The sequence below is a fragment of the Gobio gobio genome (assembly GCF_949357685.1).
Source record: "Gobio gobio genome assembly, chromosome: 2".
Taxonomy (NCBI): domain Eukaryota; kingdom Metazoa; phylum Chordata; class Actinopteri; order Cypriniformes; family Gobionidae; genus Gobio; species Gobio gobio.
The window spans coordinates 31,180,036-31,195,493 of record NC_137098.1 but is presented as its reverse complement, the minus strand read 5'-3'; the positions used below and the strand labels follow the sequence as shown (position 1 = coordinate 31,195,493).

General features: G+C 38.4%; 1 protein-coding gene across 2 annotated transcripts in view; it reads left to right on the top strand.

The window, feature by feature from the left end:
- Positions 1 to 79: 79 nt before the first annotated feature.
- The window catches only part of hdac8 (histone deacetylase 8), a 31,948-nt gene continuing 16,569 nt past the window's right edge, over positions 80 to 15,458 (top strand). The window contains exons 1-10 of one of the 2 annotated variants that reach the window (XM_079810942.1): positions 107 to 314; positions 636 to 688; positions 776 to 906; positions 2,043 to 2,184; positions 2,426 to 2,538; positions 3,284 to 3,361; positions 4,877 to 4,985; positions 5,103 to 5,275; positions 6,052 to 6,146; positions 10,849 to 10,916. In XM_079810942.1, coding sequence (XP_079667068.1) covers positions 201 to 314; positions 636 to 688; positions 776 to 906; positions 2,043 to 2,184; positions 2,426 to 2,538; positions 3,284 to 3,361; positions 4,877 to 4,985; positions 5,103 to 5,275; positions 6,052 to 6,146; positions 10,849 to 10,908 — 1,068 coding nt within the window. In that variant the 5' untranslated portion in view covers positions 107 to 200 and the 3' untranslated portion in view covers positions 10,909 to 10,916. Of the gene's footprint in view, positions 315 to 635; positions 689 to 775; positions 907 to 2,042; positions 2,185 to 2,425; positions 2,539 to 3,283; positions 3,362 to 4,876; positions 4,986 to 5,102; positions 5,276 to 6,051; positions 6,147 to 10,848; positions 10,917 to 15,458 lie in introns of those variants that run through there. The other variant, XM_079810941.1, reaches the window with a different exon arrangement.

Below are 15,458 nucleotides of genomic sequence, written 5' to 3'. Positions count from 1 at the left end.
TTGCTTTTTCCTATCAGAAGAGAAGCCTAAACAGCATGTCTTCACAAACATTATCTTGAAAAAAAAGAACAGGACTTTTATTTTGAAATAACGGACGATTATTGTTGTAACGTTCATTCATTGTCAGAACAGCCAGAGCGCACCGAAAGGCTGTGTGTATCGATTTATGAGGAGCTTTGATTTTAATAGTTTGATTTTAAATGAGTGATAAAAGCGACAGTAATAATGATAAAAGCAGAACTCGCAGTGTGGTGTATGTTTACAGTTCGGAATACATCCAGACATGTGACTCACTGTCTAAAGTGCCAAACCGGGTGAGATGAACTGCACTTCTCACTCCCAAACACAGCACACACCTCTGGCTTCAGCCAGACTGATGTTTCATACTTCACTGCATTACATACAGAGACATAAATAATTCAAATGGAATCGCGTTTGAATAGATACTAACGAAAAAGTACCATGTTTTGACAATCTTCCGTGGTGTAACGTTATTACCATGGTATTCTTTGAAGTACTTTTGGACTATCATGTAAATACCATAGTAACGTTACATGAATGTGTTAATCAATTAGTTTCATGGCATATATTAAAACACATTCCTGAATGTCTTTACTTCTTTCTCTCTCTCACAGGCGAGTATGGTGCATTCACTGATTGAGGCGTATGGTTTATTGAAATACATGAGGTGAAATTTACTTAATTTTCATATAAATATGTATTTTCTTATACGTAAATAATCCTAACTGATTGAAACTGTTTTGTTTGTTTTTAGGGTGGTTAAGCCACATATGGCTTCAATAGAGGAGATGGCTGTGTTTCACACAGACTCTTACTTGCAGCACCTGCACAAGATCAGCCAGGACGGGGACAATGATGACCCTCAGTCTGTTGACTTTGGACTGGGTGAGACTGAGACTTGTTTTAATAGACCTGAAATCAGATGATCAGGCATAATTTTATAATCAATATGGACTCCTTTTGCTGTTTCCAGCAGCTTTTACTCTTCTGAGAAGACATTCCACCAGATGTTGGCTGTAGGATTTTGCTCCGACAAGAGCGTTAGTGATATCAGGCACTGATGTTGGCAATTGCACAGCTTTTGGCTTCATCTTTGTGAAACGATTTTCATAAAAATATAAACTCAAACTTTATTGATTCCAAGGACCCCAAAATATGAATAATAAACCTGATGTGATACATTTCAGTTCAATTCATATAGTTACAAGCATGAATTTTGTTACTCAGGGCCTCAGCAAACTTTGCAAGATTATATATATATATATATATATATATATATATATATATATATATATATATATATATATATATACACACGTACACAAACACCCACACATATTATAAACACAAACTTAAGATGTGATTAATTGCGATTAATTGCGCTTAATCGATTTTGACAGCACTTCTACTTCCATATCCGCATTTTGTTATTTGCTCGCTGAAAATTTATCTTATAAAATTATATTCAGTTTCTTTTTCTTACTGTATAAAAATATTAAAGCTTAATTAGACATCTCTAAAAAAATAATAAAAATTCTCCTCAAATTTTCCGTGGACCACCTAACATCCCCTTATGTGTCCTTGGGTTTAAACCACTCTGAATTAGAAGTTTACATACACTTTTGGCCATATAGTCAACCAAGCCAGTAGTGTCCCTTGTGTTAGTGCATGCAGTGCCCTCCTGCTTACAGCAGTGGGCAGTATTATACTTGAATCTTTCTCAGACTTTCCAGTTATTATAATCAGTGTTTAATTTTTGTACTGGATGTGTAATGTAAATGCCTGACAAACCGACACTTCATACTAATCTCCAGGGGATGGAGAAAAGTGTTATTGTTTTTGAAGGGGAAACAAAGCTCTTGCCAAAAGATCTATTTTAATGTAGCTCAGTGTTTATTGTTCTTTCTCACCCTCCCTCTTTGTCACAGACTATCTTTCCTCTCACTTTCCTCTCTACACCCCATCCCATTGTCTCTCTGTGTTATCAAACCCCGCTCTTGACGCTTTTTTTTTTTTTTCAGGTTATGATTGTCCGGTGGTGGAAGGTATTTTTGATTACGCGGCTGCCGTTGGAGGAGCCTCTCTGACTGCTGCCCAGAATCTGCTGGATGGAAAGTGTGATGTGGCCATCAACTGGGCCGGAGGGTGGCATCATGCCAAGAAGTAATACAGCACAACAGGCCTTGTGCCCACCCTCTTGTGTTTCACCTCCACATCAATCATTGAGATGCCAGTGCCATCTTTAGCATGTTTACTGCTTAAACCAAGTTCACATTTTTATGTCGCAATTTGTTTGTGGAAACTTTAAAAAAAAATGTTTATTTTAGATGAATGTTTACATATGTGTAGGACATTGTTCAGTGGGTCACTGGAGCAGCTGATTGAATATGTGTTGTTATATAAGGGATGAGGCATCTGGGTTCTGTTATGTGAATGACGCTGTTCTTGGAATCCTCAAACTGCGGGAGAAGTATGAGAGAGTTCTCTATGTGGATGTGGACCTTCACCATGGAGATGGTAATAACACTTCCATAACAATAACCACAACAACCTGTTGTCGTTAATAGCATTTAACATCCTTCTTTTCCACAAATAATTCACAAATTGGCTTTAGATTTATATCTTACTTCCAAGTCCACATTAACACCAAGAGTGAATATTAGATGGGTCAATGACATGACTCAATTGACTCAGTATATTCAAAAATACATCAAAAATTTCAATTCATAAACACAGTGGATTGAATATACAACTTTTCTACAATGAGCGTTCATATAATTTTGAGGGGTTTTTTGACAGGGTTAGGGTGATACAACAGTCCTGATATCACAATGAAGAAAAACCTTATTAAAGGAATTACATTTTTTAAAAGAAAGTGGCAAATTCTTTTATTTTTTAGGGGGAAAAAGGCATTTTAACAAAACTGCTAATAAGTTTAAAGTCATGTGTTGCAGCCAATGCAGGAAAAAGCACACAACACATGTTATGACAGTGTGTTAAGGTCAATAAGTCTCTAAAAATATGATATAATTTGACCTTACAATGGTTTTTAACAAAATTTACACCAGGTTATATGTTCTGTTTTTTTTATTGTAGAATAGTTTATTTGTCATTGACCCAGATGTTTAGATAGTAGTAGGTCATATTCCTTGTCTGTATTTATCTGTTACCGGTTCTGGTTATTTCTCAATTTCCTGCTTTTCCTAGGACATGATTTAATATCCTTCCCATTAAGTAGACTTCTGCATTGTATCCTCTCCAGGTGTGGAGGACGCTTTCAGCTTCACCTCTAAAGTCATGACAGTGTCTCTGCACAAGTTCTCTCCTGGCTTCTTCCCAGGTTAGTTCTGCATGCCTCTACGCCTCAGTGAAGACCAGCACGTCTTTTAATTCCCTTAATTGACAGTCATGTTTCAAGCCATGCCAGAGCTGAAGCTGCAGGCTCCACTCCAGCGCCCAGAGTCTGATTACCCAGCTGATAACAGAGACTGCAGCTCTGTGGCTTCTTGCAGACTCTGAGAGCCCCTTCAGTAGTTTAACAATAGCACTTGGAAAGGTAACTGAGCAAATGCTCTATGAAGGCAAGATATTTCATTATTTCAAGATAATTGAATTATTATTTACTTGATTTATCATTGGCTTGTTTTTGCCACACAGTTACCAATTGATTTTCACAAATATGACACATTCATAACATTAATTCATATGTGGACATGCTTGGAATAGATTTTCATAACATTTAAATGAAATTATGAACTTCTGATACTTTTAGTGGAAATCTGACTGAATTGAGTAAAACGCAATAAAATTAGACTAACTGTCAAAACAACTCAACTGAATCTCTTAACTAGCTTGAAAAAGTGCACATACTTTTTTTTTACGCTTGGAGACTAAGAGACTCATCACTGCACTTGCATCTGCGCCGTAATTGCTCTTTGAGTAAAGCTTAGTCATACACGTTATACATTATTCATATACATTAACGTTTAGCAGATGCTCCACTCTTCACCGCAGTGGTAACCCCCAAAAATCCAATCCTAAACATAATAGAACATTAAGTTCCTCCCAATTTTTTTCATCATCAAAAACATAAAATAACATTTCAACATTGTCTCTCCCAGTTCCATGCATAGTATGCTGGGAACTGGAAATCCCCTGCACAGTTTCAGCAATGGTATGGTAATAGCAGTGAAATATGTTCATGCAGTCCCAACATAATTGGATTAAAAAAACGTCTGTTTTACAAACTTCAATGCACTGCACACCAGGAAATTACCTTGTGACAAAGTGTTCAAGAATTCTAGTTAAGTAAATTAAGCAAGTGTGAGTGTGTAATATCCTTGCAACAGCTTCATCTGAAAGTACACTACTGTTCAAAAGTTGAGGGTCGATATATAGGGGAAAAATTATATATCATTTTTGAAGTTTTTGAAAGAAGTCTCTTATGCTCACCAAGGCTGCAAAAATACAGTAAAAACAGTAATATTGTGAAATATTATTACAATTAAAATAACTATTGTCTATTTTCATATATTTTAAAATGTAATATATTCATTTGATGGCATAGATTGATGGCATTTATTTCAGAATTCTTTGATGTATTTATTAGAAATCTTTTTGTAACATTATGTCTTTGCTGTCACATTTGAGCAAATTAATCCATCCTTGATGAATACAATTATTCAATTAAAGTGATAATAATCCAAAAAAAATCGTATTGACCCAGACTTTTGAACGGTCAATGCTCAGTAAAGTGGGATGTAGATATTTCATATTGGCCCAGACATCAGTTTTGTCAGTGATATGAATGACCAAAAAGACCAACTTTAGGCTATCATTATTATTTGTTTCAAAGGCACAGGTGATGTGACTGACACCGGGCTGGGTAAAGGACGCTGGTACGCTGTTAACGTCCCCTTTGAGGATGGCATACGTGACGATCGGTACTGCCAGACCTTCACCAGGTCTGTAAAGATCCAATAACCAGCCCCCCAGTCAAGTTCCTTGCAATGTTTTTGTTTATCCCTATGGTTCAGTGTCATTTAAACATAGGCATTATTTCTTTTTCTTGTTTTTCTCAGTGTGATGCAGGAAGTAAAAGCTCTATTTAACCCTGAAGCAGTTGTGATGCAACTAGGAGCGGACACAATGGCGGGTGACCCCATGTGCTCCTTCAATATGACTCCTGTTGGAGTTGGAGAGTGTCTAAACTATATACTGGGCTGGGAGTTACCCACTCTGCTACTAGGAGGAGGTATGTGTCATTGTTTTTGTTAAATTGTATTATGCTCTTAATCTCTTGATATCGAAAAAGCCTTCTAAACACAAATCCTTGAATCAAGCAGTTTCATCCATGTCTTCTGATTCTGAAGATACACATTTGCTTATTATGATGTCCAGATTTCATTTAGTCTTATTCAATGATATTTAGTGTTAAAAATAACAGCCTAAATTAAATTAGTTAATTCTGTTTAACCGCTCAATTCATGAGGATTACTTTGACAATGTCCTTTTTTACTTTCTGAAGCATGCACATTTTGGTTGTGTAGATTTTGGATTGGCAAAGATGATGAGAGATTATTAAATTGTCAATTTATTAGATTATCTTAACTTGTGTTTAAATGTTATGGGTTTTGAACTACATGAAATGATGACGGAATACAATTTTTTGGGTGAACCAACCAACTTAAAACATAAATCGGCAGACGGTGTCAGCAGTGTTGCCTTCGTTTATTCTTCCTCTGTGTCTTAACACTGACAACTCCATCTTCTGTCCTTGTTGCCAGCTTTCTGACTCGGACAAAAAGTTTATTAGTGTGTTGTTACGGCCAGGGGGGGTTGGGCTGAGAGAAGAAAGTGAACTTTTGTGATTTTAGCCCATTTTGAAATGAGCTCTAAGCTGCAGACCTTCCTAGCCAAGCTCTAGATGAAAGGTAGTAATTACACTAGTACAATGAAGCCCTTTTGCTGACTTCAATCCCTCTTCTCTCTCTCTCTCACTTTCTGCGTATACGAATCTGCCTCTCTCAGGCGGCTATAACCTTGCCAATACTGCCCGCTGCTGGACCTATCTAACGGGGACCGTCCTAGGACAGACTCTGTCTTCTGAGATCCCAGACCATGAGGTGAGACCCTGTTCCCTCTCTTCTTTCAGCAGCTGTCTAAAACCCCACTATCTCCTCCTCTTCCTCTTCCATTCCTGCTGAGTCACCCGGTCTAATCAAATATGTCCAAGCACCTCTCAATAACCGGGTTTGTTTTCATGGAGCAGGGGGGGTTTGTGCGTGTGCACACCAATGAAGGGGTCTTAACAATACTACTCTGTCCCTACCGGTTGACTGAGAAGGACTTGTGCTTTTCTTTCCTCAACTGTTTATGCCCCCTCTCTCCTCCTTAGAGAAAGAGAATGTGTACCCAATTCTGAGCGAGTCTTTTTAAGAGCTTTTTCATTCCTTTTTGAGTAGCTTCTGAGGAGAGATGAAGGGATGGAAAGGCCTTCTGGTTGGTCCGAGAGAGTTTGATATCTCTCTTTTCTTCCACCTCACAAAGAAGGTCTTTTAATGTTTATAGAGAGCGCTTTCATGGTCACCGCCATAAAAGATGCCCTTGTTTCAGCTGACATGACCTTCTGCATCATGTTGACCTTTGACCTCTCCACAGGGCAAGCAAACAAAATAAGGCAGTGCAGATAATTATCGATGGCCGCGTCCGAAATCGCATAATCTTGAGTAGGTACTTATTTTGAATATGTAATTACTTCACGACAGCTAAAAAAGTATATTCTATATATAGTATGAATGTGTGTAGGATGAATGTAAACGGGACATATTACATTCGCCATGTTGTCATTATCATGTGACCTACCAACGTCAGTTAAGTCGCTTCACTGCCTTTCATAAATCCTCTCCCGTGGCCTCATGGGATAGTAAAGTGTCCATAGTATGCACACGTCAGAATCTCACCAGAAGTAGTAGGTCATCCGGCTACTTTTTGCCTACTCGTATATGAGTACTGTAATTTCACTTCTTTAGTCACATACTGTTTTTCGCCTAATATATTGCAGGGAAGTATGCGATTTCGGATGCAGCCAGGGTATTCTTTAATGACAGTGATGGTCGTGATGACGAGATTTGAGCTTTCTGGAATACTTGATTCATATAGGTAAATCAGGGATTTTCTTTATTCTGTAGGATTTCAAATATTGCACTGTAATGACGGCAAAACTCATAGCTCCTGCTGGGAGTAACTTCAGCATTTAGTTCTTTAAAGCATCCTCCTCCATTAAGAGCAGTTAAAAAATGTTAAACGTTTATTAGATGCTTTTTCTAGTTATATTTTTTGGAAGGCTAAAATGGACTTAATTACATATAGGAAATAGACTTCCCTTATACCATTCACCATTCAGAAGCTTGGGGTCTGTAATTTTTTAATTCACGTATGCTTACCAAGGCTGCATTTATTTGATCAAAAATACAGTATATATTTATTGAATACATTTTAAAATATAATTTACTCCTGTGATGTCAAAGCTAAATTTTCAGCATCATTACTCCAATCTTCTGTCAAAAAAAATCTTACTGACCCCAAAACTTTTGAAGTGTATTTTTTTTTTCATATACTGCATTTGATTGATTGATTGATTGATTGATTGATTGATTAATACAGGCAAAAATGTACAGTATTAACCTAGTGGTATATAATAGGATTTTTTTATTAGATGCTTTGTGACTTTGGTCAGTGCACTTCATATTCTTTGGGTGATTTGGAATTCATTGAACCCTGTTTGTCAGTGTTGTCCATATTGCTTATCGTCCATTGTGACTTTTATTGAAAACTGTTCACTACTCCTCCCAGAAGAATGTGTCTGCACACAATTCAGCTCAAATAATATTTAGTCATTACCTTACAAAAAGTACACCGATCAGGCATAGCATTATGACAGGTGAAGTAAATAACACTGATCATCTCTTCATCACGGCACCTGTTATATATTAGGCTGCAAGTGAACATTTTGGCACACTTCATGTGCACTTTCGGTCTTGTGGACCTAAAATGACCGCTACGTGTGCGTGTCCGTTAAGTCCACAAGACTGCAGGGTGTCCCATTTGTCATTTTAGGTCTCAGAGGGGTATTCGCGAGCGCCCCCTTTGAGGTCGATATGCGCCCTCAATGCGCACTTCTGCCGAGCCCACACTGGTGCGGGTTAGGCAGCGGACTTCTTCCCGGCAGTCAAAGCGGCATTACGTTGTGAAAGTGCGGACTTGGAGGAAGACCGTGAGGGTTTAGGGTGCCATTTGGGACAGGGCCAAAGTTGATGTGTTGGAAGCAGGAAAAATGGGCAAGCGTAAGGATTTGAGCGAGTTTGACAATGGCCAAATTGTGATGGCTAGACGACTGGGTCAGAGCATCTCCAAAACTGCAGCTCTTGTGATGTGTTCCCTGTCTGCAGTGGTCAGTGTCTATCAAAAGTGCTACAGGAAAGGAACAGTGGTGAACCGGCAACATCTTTCAAGATTATATCTTTCAAGATATAATATGAAGATATCTTTAAAATTTTGGAAGATTTTAACGATTGCTTTTAGATAAATGTATAAACATTTAGTGAATTAATGCTTTAATAAAGCAAAAACACCTTCCAAAGGGTTATGAAAATTACAATAGAGAATAGTATAATAATAATAATTATAATAATAGAGAATAAATAGGCTACTGTTTTGAGCTGGCATGTTTTAGTCCAGGTTAAAATGCAAAGAATTTAAGTGATTTAATTCTGAATTAAAACACATGTTTGAATAGTATTTAAGTAGGCCTATTTAAATATTTGGAATGGTTTGATAAACACTAAAGCGAATACAAAAAACTGAATGGCTGTTTGAAAACGTAAATACTGGTTGCCTTCTTTTCCACTCAGTTAAGAGTAAGCTGCTTGGTAAACGCCGTATTCTGCTGTTCCATAAGCGCCACCTACTGCCAGAGAGTGAACTTGCATTTTTATTCAGCCCGTCTGCTGCTTGTACAGATGATCAATGCGAAAACCAGATCAAATTTACATGCAGTATTGTAGAATTGTACTGGTAGATGGAAAAGAAGCTAATAAGTATTCTAAAAATCTAAACAATTTGGATATTAAGGTATCTAGAATTATTAATGTATTTTTAAGTGCCCACAATAACAATGCCATGCACGACACTGATACCGTGGCACATCGTCTTCAAAGTGCTCCTGAATGCCGAATTAAACCAATAAGACATGATGCAGTAACCGTCATTTTAACAATATCTTTTTAAAATGTAACACTCTTATCTTGTTCACTTTTTTCCTATTTTCCTCTTCTCTGCACCAGATTGATAGTGTCGCTGCCTCTTAATTTTATCAAACATTAACGCACACGACTGGCACAAACAAACTCGATCAAACTTATTACCACGCATTACTGTCTTAACGCCTGGTGTGGGGCCCCCTGGTGCCGCTTATATCGCTTATTAGGTAGGGCCGGCACTGCTGGTTCTGATATAAAGGTGTCTGAATACACAGTGCATCACAGTTTGTTGCTTATGGGACTGCATAGCTCCAGACCAGTCAGGGTGCCCATGCGGACCCCTGTCCACCACCGAAAGCGTCAGCACTAGGCATGGGAGCATCAGATCTGGATCACGGAGTAAGGTGGCCTAGTCTGATGAATCACGTTTTCTTTTATATCACGTGGATGGCCATGTGCGTGCGTCGCTAACCTGGGGAACACATGGCACCAGGATGCACTATGTGAAGAAGGCAAGCCGGTGGAGGCAGTGTGATGCTTTGGGCAATGTTCTGCTGGGGAACCTGGGGGTTCTGCCATCCATGTGGATGTTACTTTGACACGTACCACCTACCTAAGCATTGTTGGAGACCATGTACACCCTTTCATGGAAACAGTATTCCCTGGTGGCTGTGGCCTCTTTCAGCAGGATAATGCGCCCTGCCACAAAGCAGAAATGCACAACAACGAGTTTGAGGTGTTGACTTGGAGGCCCCACCTCGCAACTTAAAGGATCTGTTGCTAACATCTTGGTGCCAGATACCACAGCATACCTTCAGGGCTCTAGTGGATTCCATACCTTGACGGGCCAGGGCTGTTTTGGCAGCAAAAGAGGTACCAACACAATATTAGGAAGGTGGCTATAATGTTATGCCTGATCGGTTTACATTAGATAACTTTTGTTTTTTAAGACACTTATAAATTATATATGAACTTGACAAATGGGCAGTACATTGTACTTTACATGGTGTGGTGTTCTTTTCTATTCAGTTCTCTATAATGTTGAAATCATTTATTTGGTCCCAGACGTGCATATGACGACCATATAAACCAGCCCTCCCTAATAACTCAAATCTGCTGGTCCCCAACACATTTAGAGTTTTAAGACCACCACTCTTTCTCCCCCTTCTCCTCATCTCTTTCTCATTCCTCTTTCTCTAAGGCTTCTCTGCTGTTATTGTTCCTTCCATCGGCTTTTCAAAGCATGAAACTCTCTCCTCCCCTCTTAGAGAGAGGAACCCCCATCTCCTCACTAGTACTATTATTGTGTGTCCATCCCAGCCAAACAAAACACTATTTAACTGTAGTGTGAGTCCATAAAGACAAAGAAGGGAGAGAGAGAGACAGAGCGAGAGAGAGAGCGATAAGGCTGTTAAAAGACAGAGAAGCATCCACCAATAGGGGTATAAAAAAGATAGAAGAGTATTGCAGCATAGAAGAAGCTGGGAAAGGAGAGGTGGAACAAGAAGCACTTTGTACCTGTGCAATCTCTCTCTCTCTCTCCCTCTCTCTCCTCGAGCCGGTCCAGCTGCTGAGACTCAGAGGCGGCTCAGTCTGGGTTCTGCCCTGCCAGGACTGCAAACAATGAAGACAGAGTGGAGTGGAGGCATACAACGAGCTCATTCAGGCCCTGTCACAGACACAGAGAGATGAAAAAGTGAGGCTAATATAGACAGTCCTCTCACAAGGGAAATACCCAGAAAAAATGCAGGGCCATTTATGTAGACCTGAATTGTTTCTCTTTAAGAAGCTGATGAATTGGAAAAGCTTGTGCGGTGCTTGGTCTAAGACAGCCCTGATATTGGTCTAAATAAACTCCATTGTTGGCATTATAGGCACCATCTTCTCCTTTTAATGCATGACAGCTGTGTCAATCCAAAGAGGGTTTTTTTCAACCTATTTGCACCAACAAAAATGCCTTTCTTCAGTGACACAAGTCTTAAACCTACTTATTGAGATGTTGGGGTGATCAGCATCTCTAGATACAGAGACCCTGGATTTTTTTTTTTAAATAGAATTGAAAGTTAGCAACAGGAGTAGTAAAGGATTCACCCTTTAGATCTCCATATATCATGAGACACAAGTTCCTAAGATGTGTAACTTGTTGTGGAATTAAATTGTCTCACTGGGGAAGTATGTAATTGAAGTTGTTGTGTAAAGGTGAAGTGTGTAATTTGTGTGCCTCTAATGACACCAAATTCCAGAGATGATTGGCAAACACTTCTTTTGCCCTAATTTCACTGAATTGATTGAGGTAGAACTAGGCATATTAAACGTTCATATCTCGGTAATTGCTAAAACTTTATCATGGTATATTACGGTACTAAATTACATCACAAATACAAGTTAAGAAGATAAACTTGAACAAACATTGTTGTCTTTTTAATTACAAGTTGAATAACCTTTTTTTTTCTTTTTTTTTTTTAACTTTTAAGAAAAACATTTAAATACAATAATGCAATACACAATAAAAATGTATCAAGTAAATTTTTTTAAACATTTCAAGTGCAAAAGAACTATAAAGAAAAATAATTAAACCAATATCTAGATCTCTTTTCAGGGGCTGGCATATTTTAGTCTAGATTAAATTACAATACATATTAAGTCTTTTGGTATTGGGGGTTGTTTGATAAGCACCATCACAAAAAAGTGGCTGTTTGAAATATGTAAATATTGTTTGACTTATTTCTCGGTGTCAAGCGGTTGTCAGAAACAGGAAGTTGTGCAGGAAAACTGTTTTCTGGGGTTACCGTGATATCTCAGGTTTTTTTTATAAGCAGCACCTACTGTCAGAGAGTGCATTTTCATTCAGTCCCATTATGCAGCATTTATGCAGTGTTATACAGTTTAGCCAGTTAATGCAAACTAAGCTAATGTGTGTTCAAAAAATCAAAACAATTTGTACCTAGAATTATTCACTGTGTGAACATGATAACAATACTGTATTACTAAATAGTTCATAATTGTCTCTGTATATTTAACAGTAATAGAAGAAAGTTTTTTCCACATATACTAAAATTATACATATTATAAAATTAAACTATACATAAACTTACACATTTCACCTTAAGAGGAGAACCAATGACTTTCTCAGTGTGACTTTTATTATATAGTTGGCTACTTGGCATTGTTGTTTACTGGCAAAATCAAAATAGCTGCACTATATAAACTTTTAAAGGGATAGTTCCCTCAAAAATGAAAATTATGTCATTTACTCAGTCGTATTGTCCCAAACCTATATGACTGTATGCATTTTTATCCATACAAGTGAAAGTACTTTTTAGTTACCAACATTCTTCAAAATATCTGTTTCACAGATTTAAAAAAAAAAAAGTCATCCAAGTTTAGAACGACGTCGATGACAGAATTTTCATTTTTTTCGGTGAGCTAACATTTTAACATTATCTGTACTGGTTAAAGGGATAGTTCACCCAAAAATGAAAATTCTGTCATCATTTACTCACCCTCAAGTTGTTCCAAACCTGTAAGAATTATTACTATTACTACTATTTTCCTACTGTGGAAGTCAATGGGGTCCATTAACTGTTAGGTTACCAACATCCTTCAAAATATCATCTTTTGTGTTCAGCAGAACAAAGAAATCCATACATTTGAGGGTGAGTAAATGATGACAGAATTTCCATTTTTGGGTGAACTAAAACCTTTAACAGGAAAGGAAAGGGTTAAATGTACAAAAAGTCCCTGTTGATGCCCAGTTTGGCTAGACTGAAAACCTGTGGCTTTGTTCTGGTCAAATCTTATCAGCGAGTGGTAGGAAATTTGTAGGGGTGCACCGATCCGACTTTTTCAGTCCCGATACCGATACCGATGCCTGGGCTTTGTGTATCTGTCGATACCCGATACCGATCCGATATATTGTTGAATTAATAATAAACTGTATATCTTCCACCTTATACCTTCCTTGAAGAGACTAAAGGCACCAGACTTTACTAACTAAACATAACTAAGACAAAATAACAGATGTATGTAAGGAGTTGAATTCTTATTTATTTAAAAAACAATTGTGCATTCAAATCTAAAATAGAATGTAATCTAACTTCTTTAAATAAATAAAATGTAGCAGTGGAAACAAAAAACAGTGTATTGGTCAAACATACAATAGTAATCTGACAGTTACCAAACATTTTTTACACTACAGATAATTGTTTTGGTATATAATCATATCAATATTAAAAAAGTAGCATTACAAATTAACAAATAGTCAAATTTTCTGCCATATGCAATTTAATAAAAATTTTCAGCTAGCTAATAACAACTTTGTTCTGGTTTCACCTCACTCCAGATTAAATTATTGTAGGCTAGGCCTATTTATTTTACTACACATTGTCAACAGAAATAAGATGAAATACTGTTGATAATTAAAAATAATTCTTACTACCCACTCTTGCTAAATTGGGTAAGCACACTTGTGTTCTCATTTCAGTTGCGTTCTGAGTAAATTAATAAACTGATTCATGAGTTCAGTGTTGGACAGATCAGTTGTTCTGGCCAGTCGTTAAAATGATTCGGTTCAAAGGAGTCATTAGGTCACGAATCGGACATTAGCAGACGCGTTGTGTGCGAATCCCGTCTGTTAGAACATCGCGAAAGATGTCAACACACAGAAAACACTTCATAACTGGATATAATTTGTCTCCCGCTTATTGAAAGTATGCTTTATGTCAGCTGGTCAGAGAAGAGTCAATGTTTTTTGAGCGCAATTCACACCCAGTGATAATTCAAGGACAAAATTGTCCGAATGTGTCACGTGCAACATGGTTTCGGTCTTCCGAGCTTTTGATTTGGATTAATATGTGAAATATGAGAGCGAACACTGATTATTTTGAAGACCCAGAGAGCGCGCGCGGGGGAGGAGCTCTCAGATCGGTCTCTCTGTCACTCAGTCACGAGCGCAGCATCTGTTCTACATCGCTCGTAAATCACAATAACTCATCAAATTAGGCTTTGGCCGTCAAAAACATGTCAATGCAGGAAAGACCCTGACTTTGCAGTAATACCCTCGAAACAGCGACGAACTAGTTGGCGTGGCAAGCGTGAAATATCTCCTCCACACAGCCGACTCTCTGGCTCGCTCAATGTTGCTTCTAGCATGAGACACACGTGAAGCTGACGAATGACGTAGGTTCTGCTGCGACGGAAAAAAACACCTGGATCGGCTTGTGGATCTGTTAATTTTTCCGATCCCCGATCCAGCTATTTTGTCAGTATCGCGGCCGATATCCGATCCTAATATCGGATCGGTGCACCCCTAGAAATTTGCTATGTTTTTGTTTGAGTGCTGTCAGGGACTCAGCTCGGCCTGTGGGTGGAAACAGCCCTCACCGCTCCGTGGCCAGTCAACATCTGTACATCCTCTCCTTTTTTTTAAACTTCTTTTCACTTGTTTCTGGCAAGTTATTTTCAGCACAGCCCAGTGAAATAACAAACACCCAGAGCTCTGTTTCCCCCCTGCAGTCAGTCAGCCAGATAGATGTCTGTTCCCCTCTCTCTCTCTCTCTCTCTCTCTCTCTCTGGGGTTACAAGAAATGGACCATCTGCATCATTTCCCCCAGTTGTACAAGCAGCGTCTCTTAAAGACAAACATCAACATACCAGTGAGTAAGTGAAATACTTCACCCATGATCTCAAACACTTATCCAAAGGGTTTACAGGTTCATACACAGGTGTACTGCTAATTCATGAGCTCAGCAAACACACAATCATAAGATGACTGCTGTGGTTACGCTAGTCAAACAGTGCTAAAGGGATTTTAAGGTCTTCTGTCCTGTCTGAATAACTTGAGGAGGGGGTAAAGACCCCATTGGGCAGAACAGGGACAGACAGCGCAGACCCTTTAGAGGAGCTGTGAGTGGATTGAGAAAAGTAAAGATGTGTGAATGTGGAACCGTTTTATACAAGCAAGTTCCCCATGCAAATTGATTTGTATGGACCCATAATGCACAGCAGGATAGTTCGCCATCACAGTTCAGCTGGTTTAGTTTCTTGTATCTCAAGTTGTGATGTTACTACCTTTTAGAATTTGTGAAATGTTCCTTCGGAAATCTTTTTTGATGCACGTACACACGCTCTCATTTGCTGCCAATTTTTTCATGCCGAGTTCAACAGGATGCTGTGAGT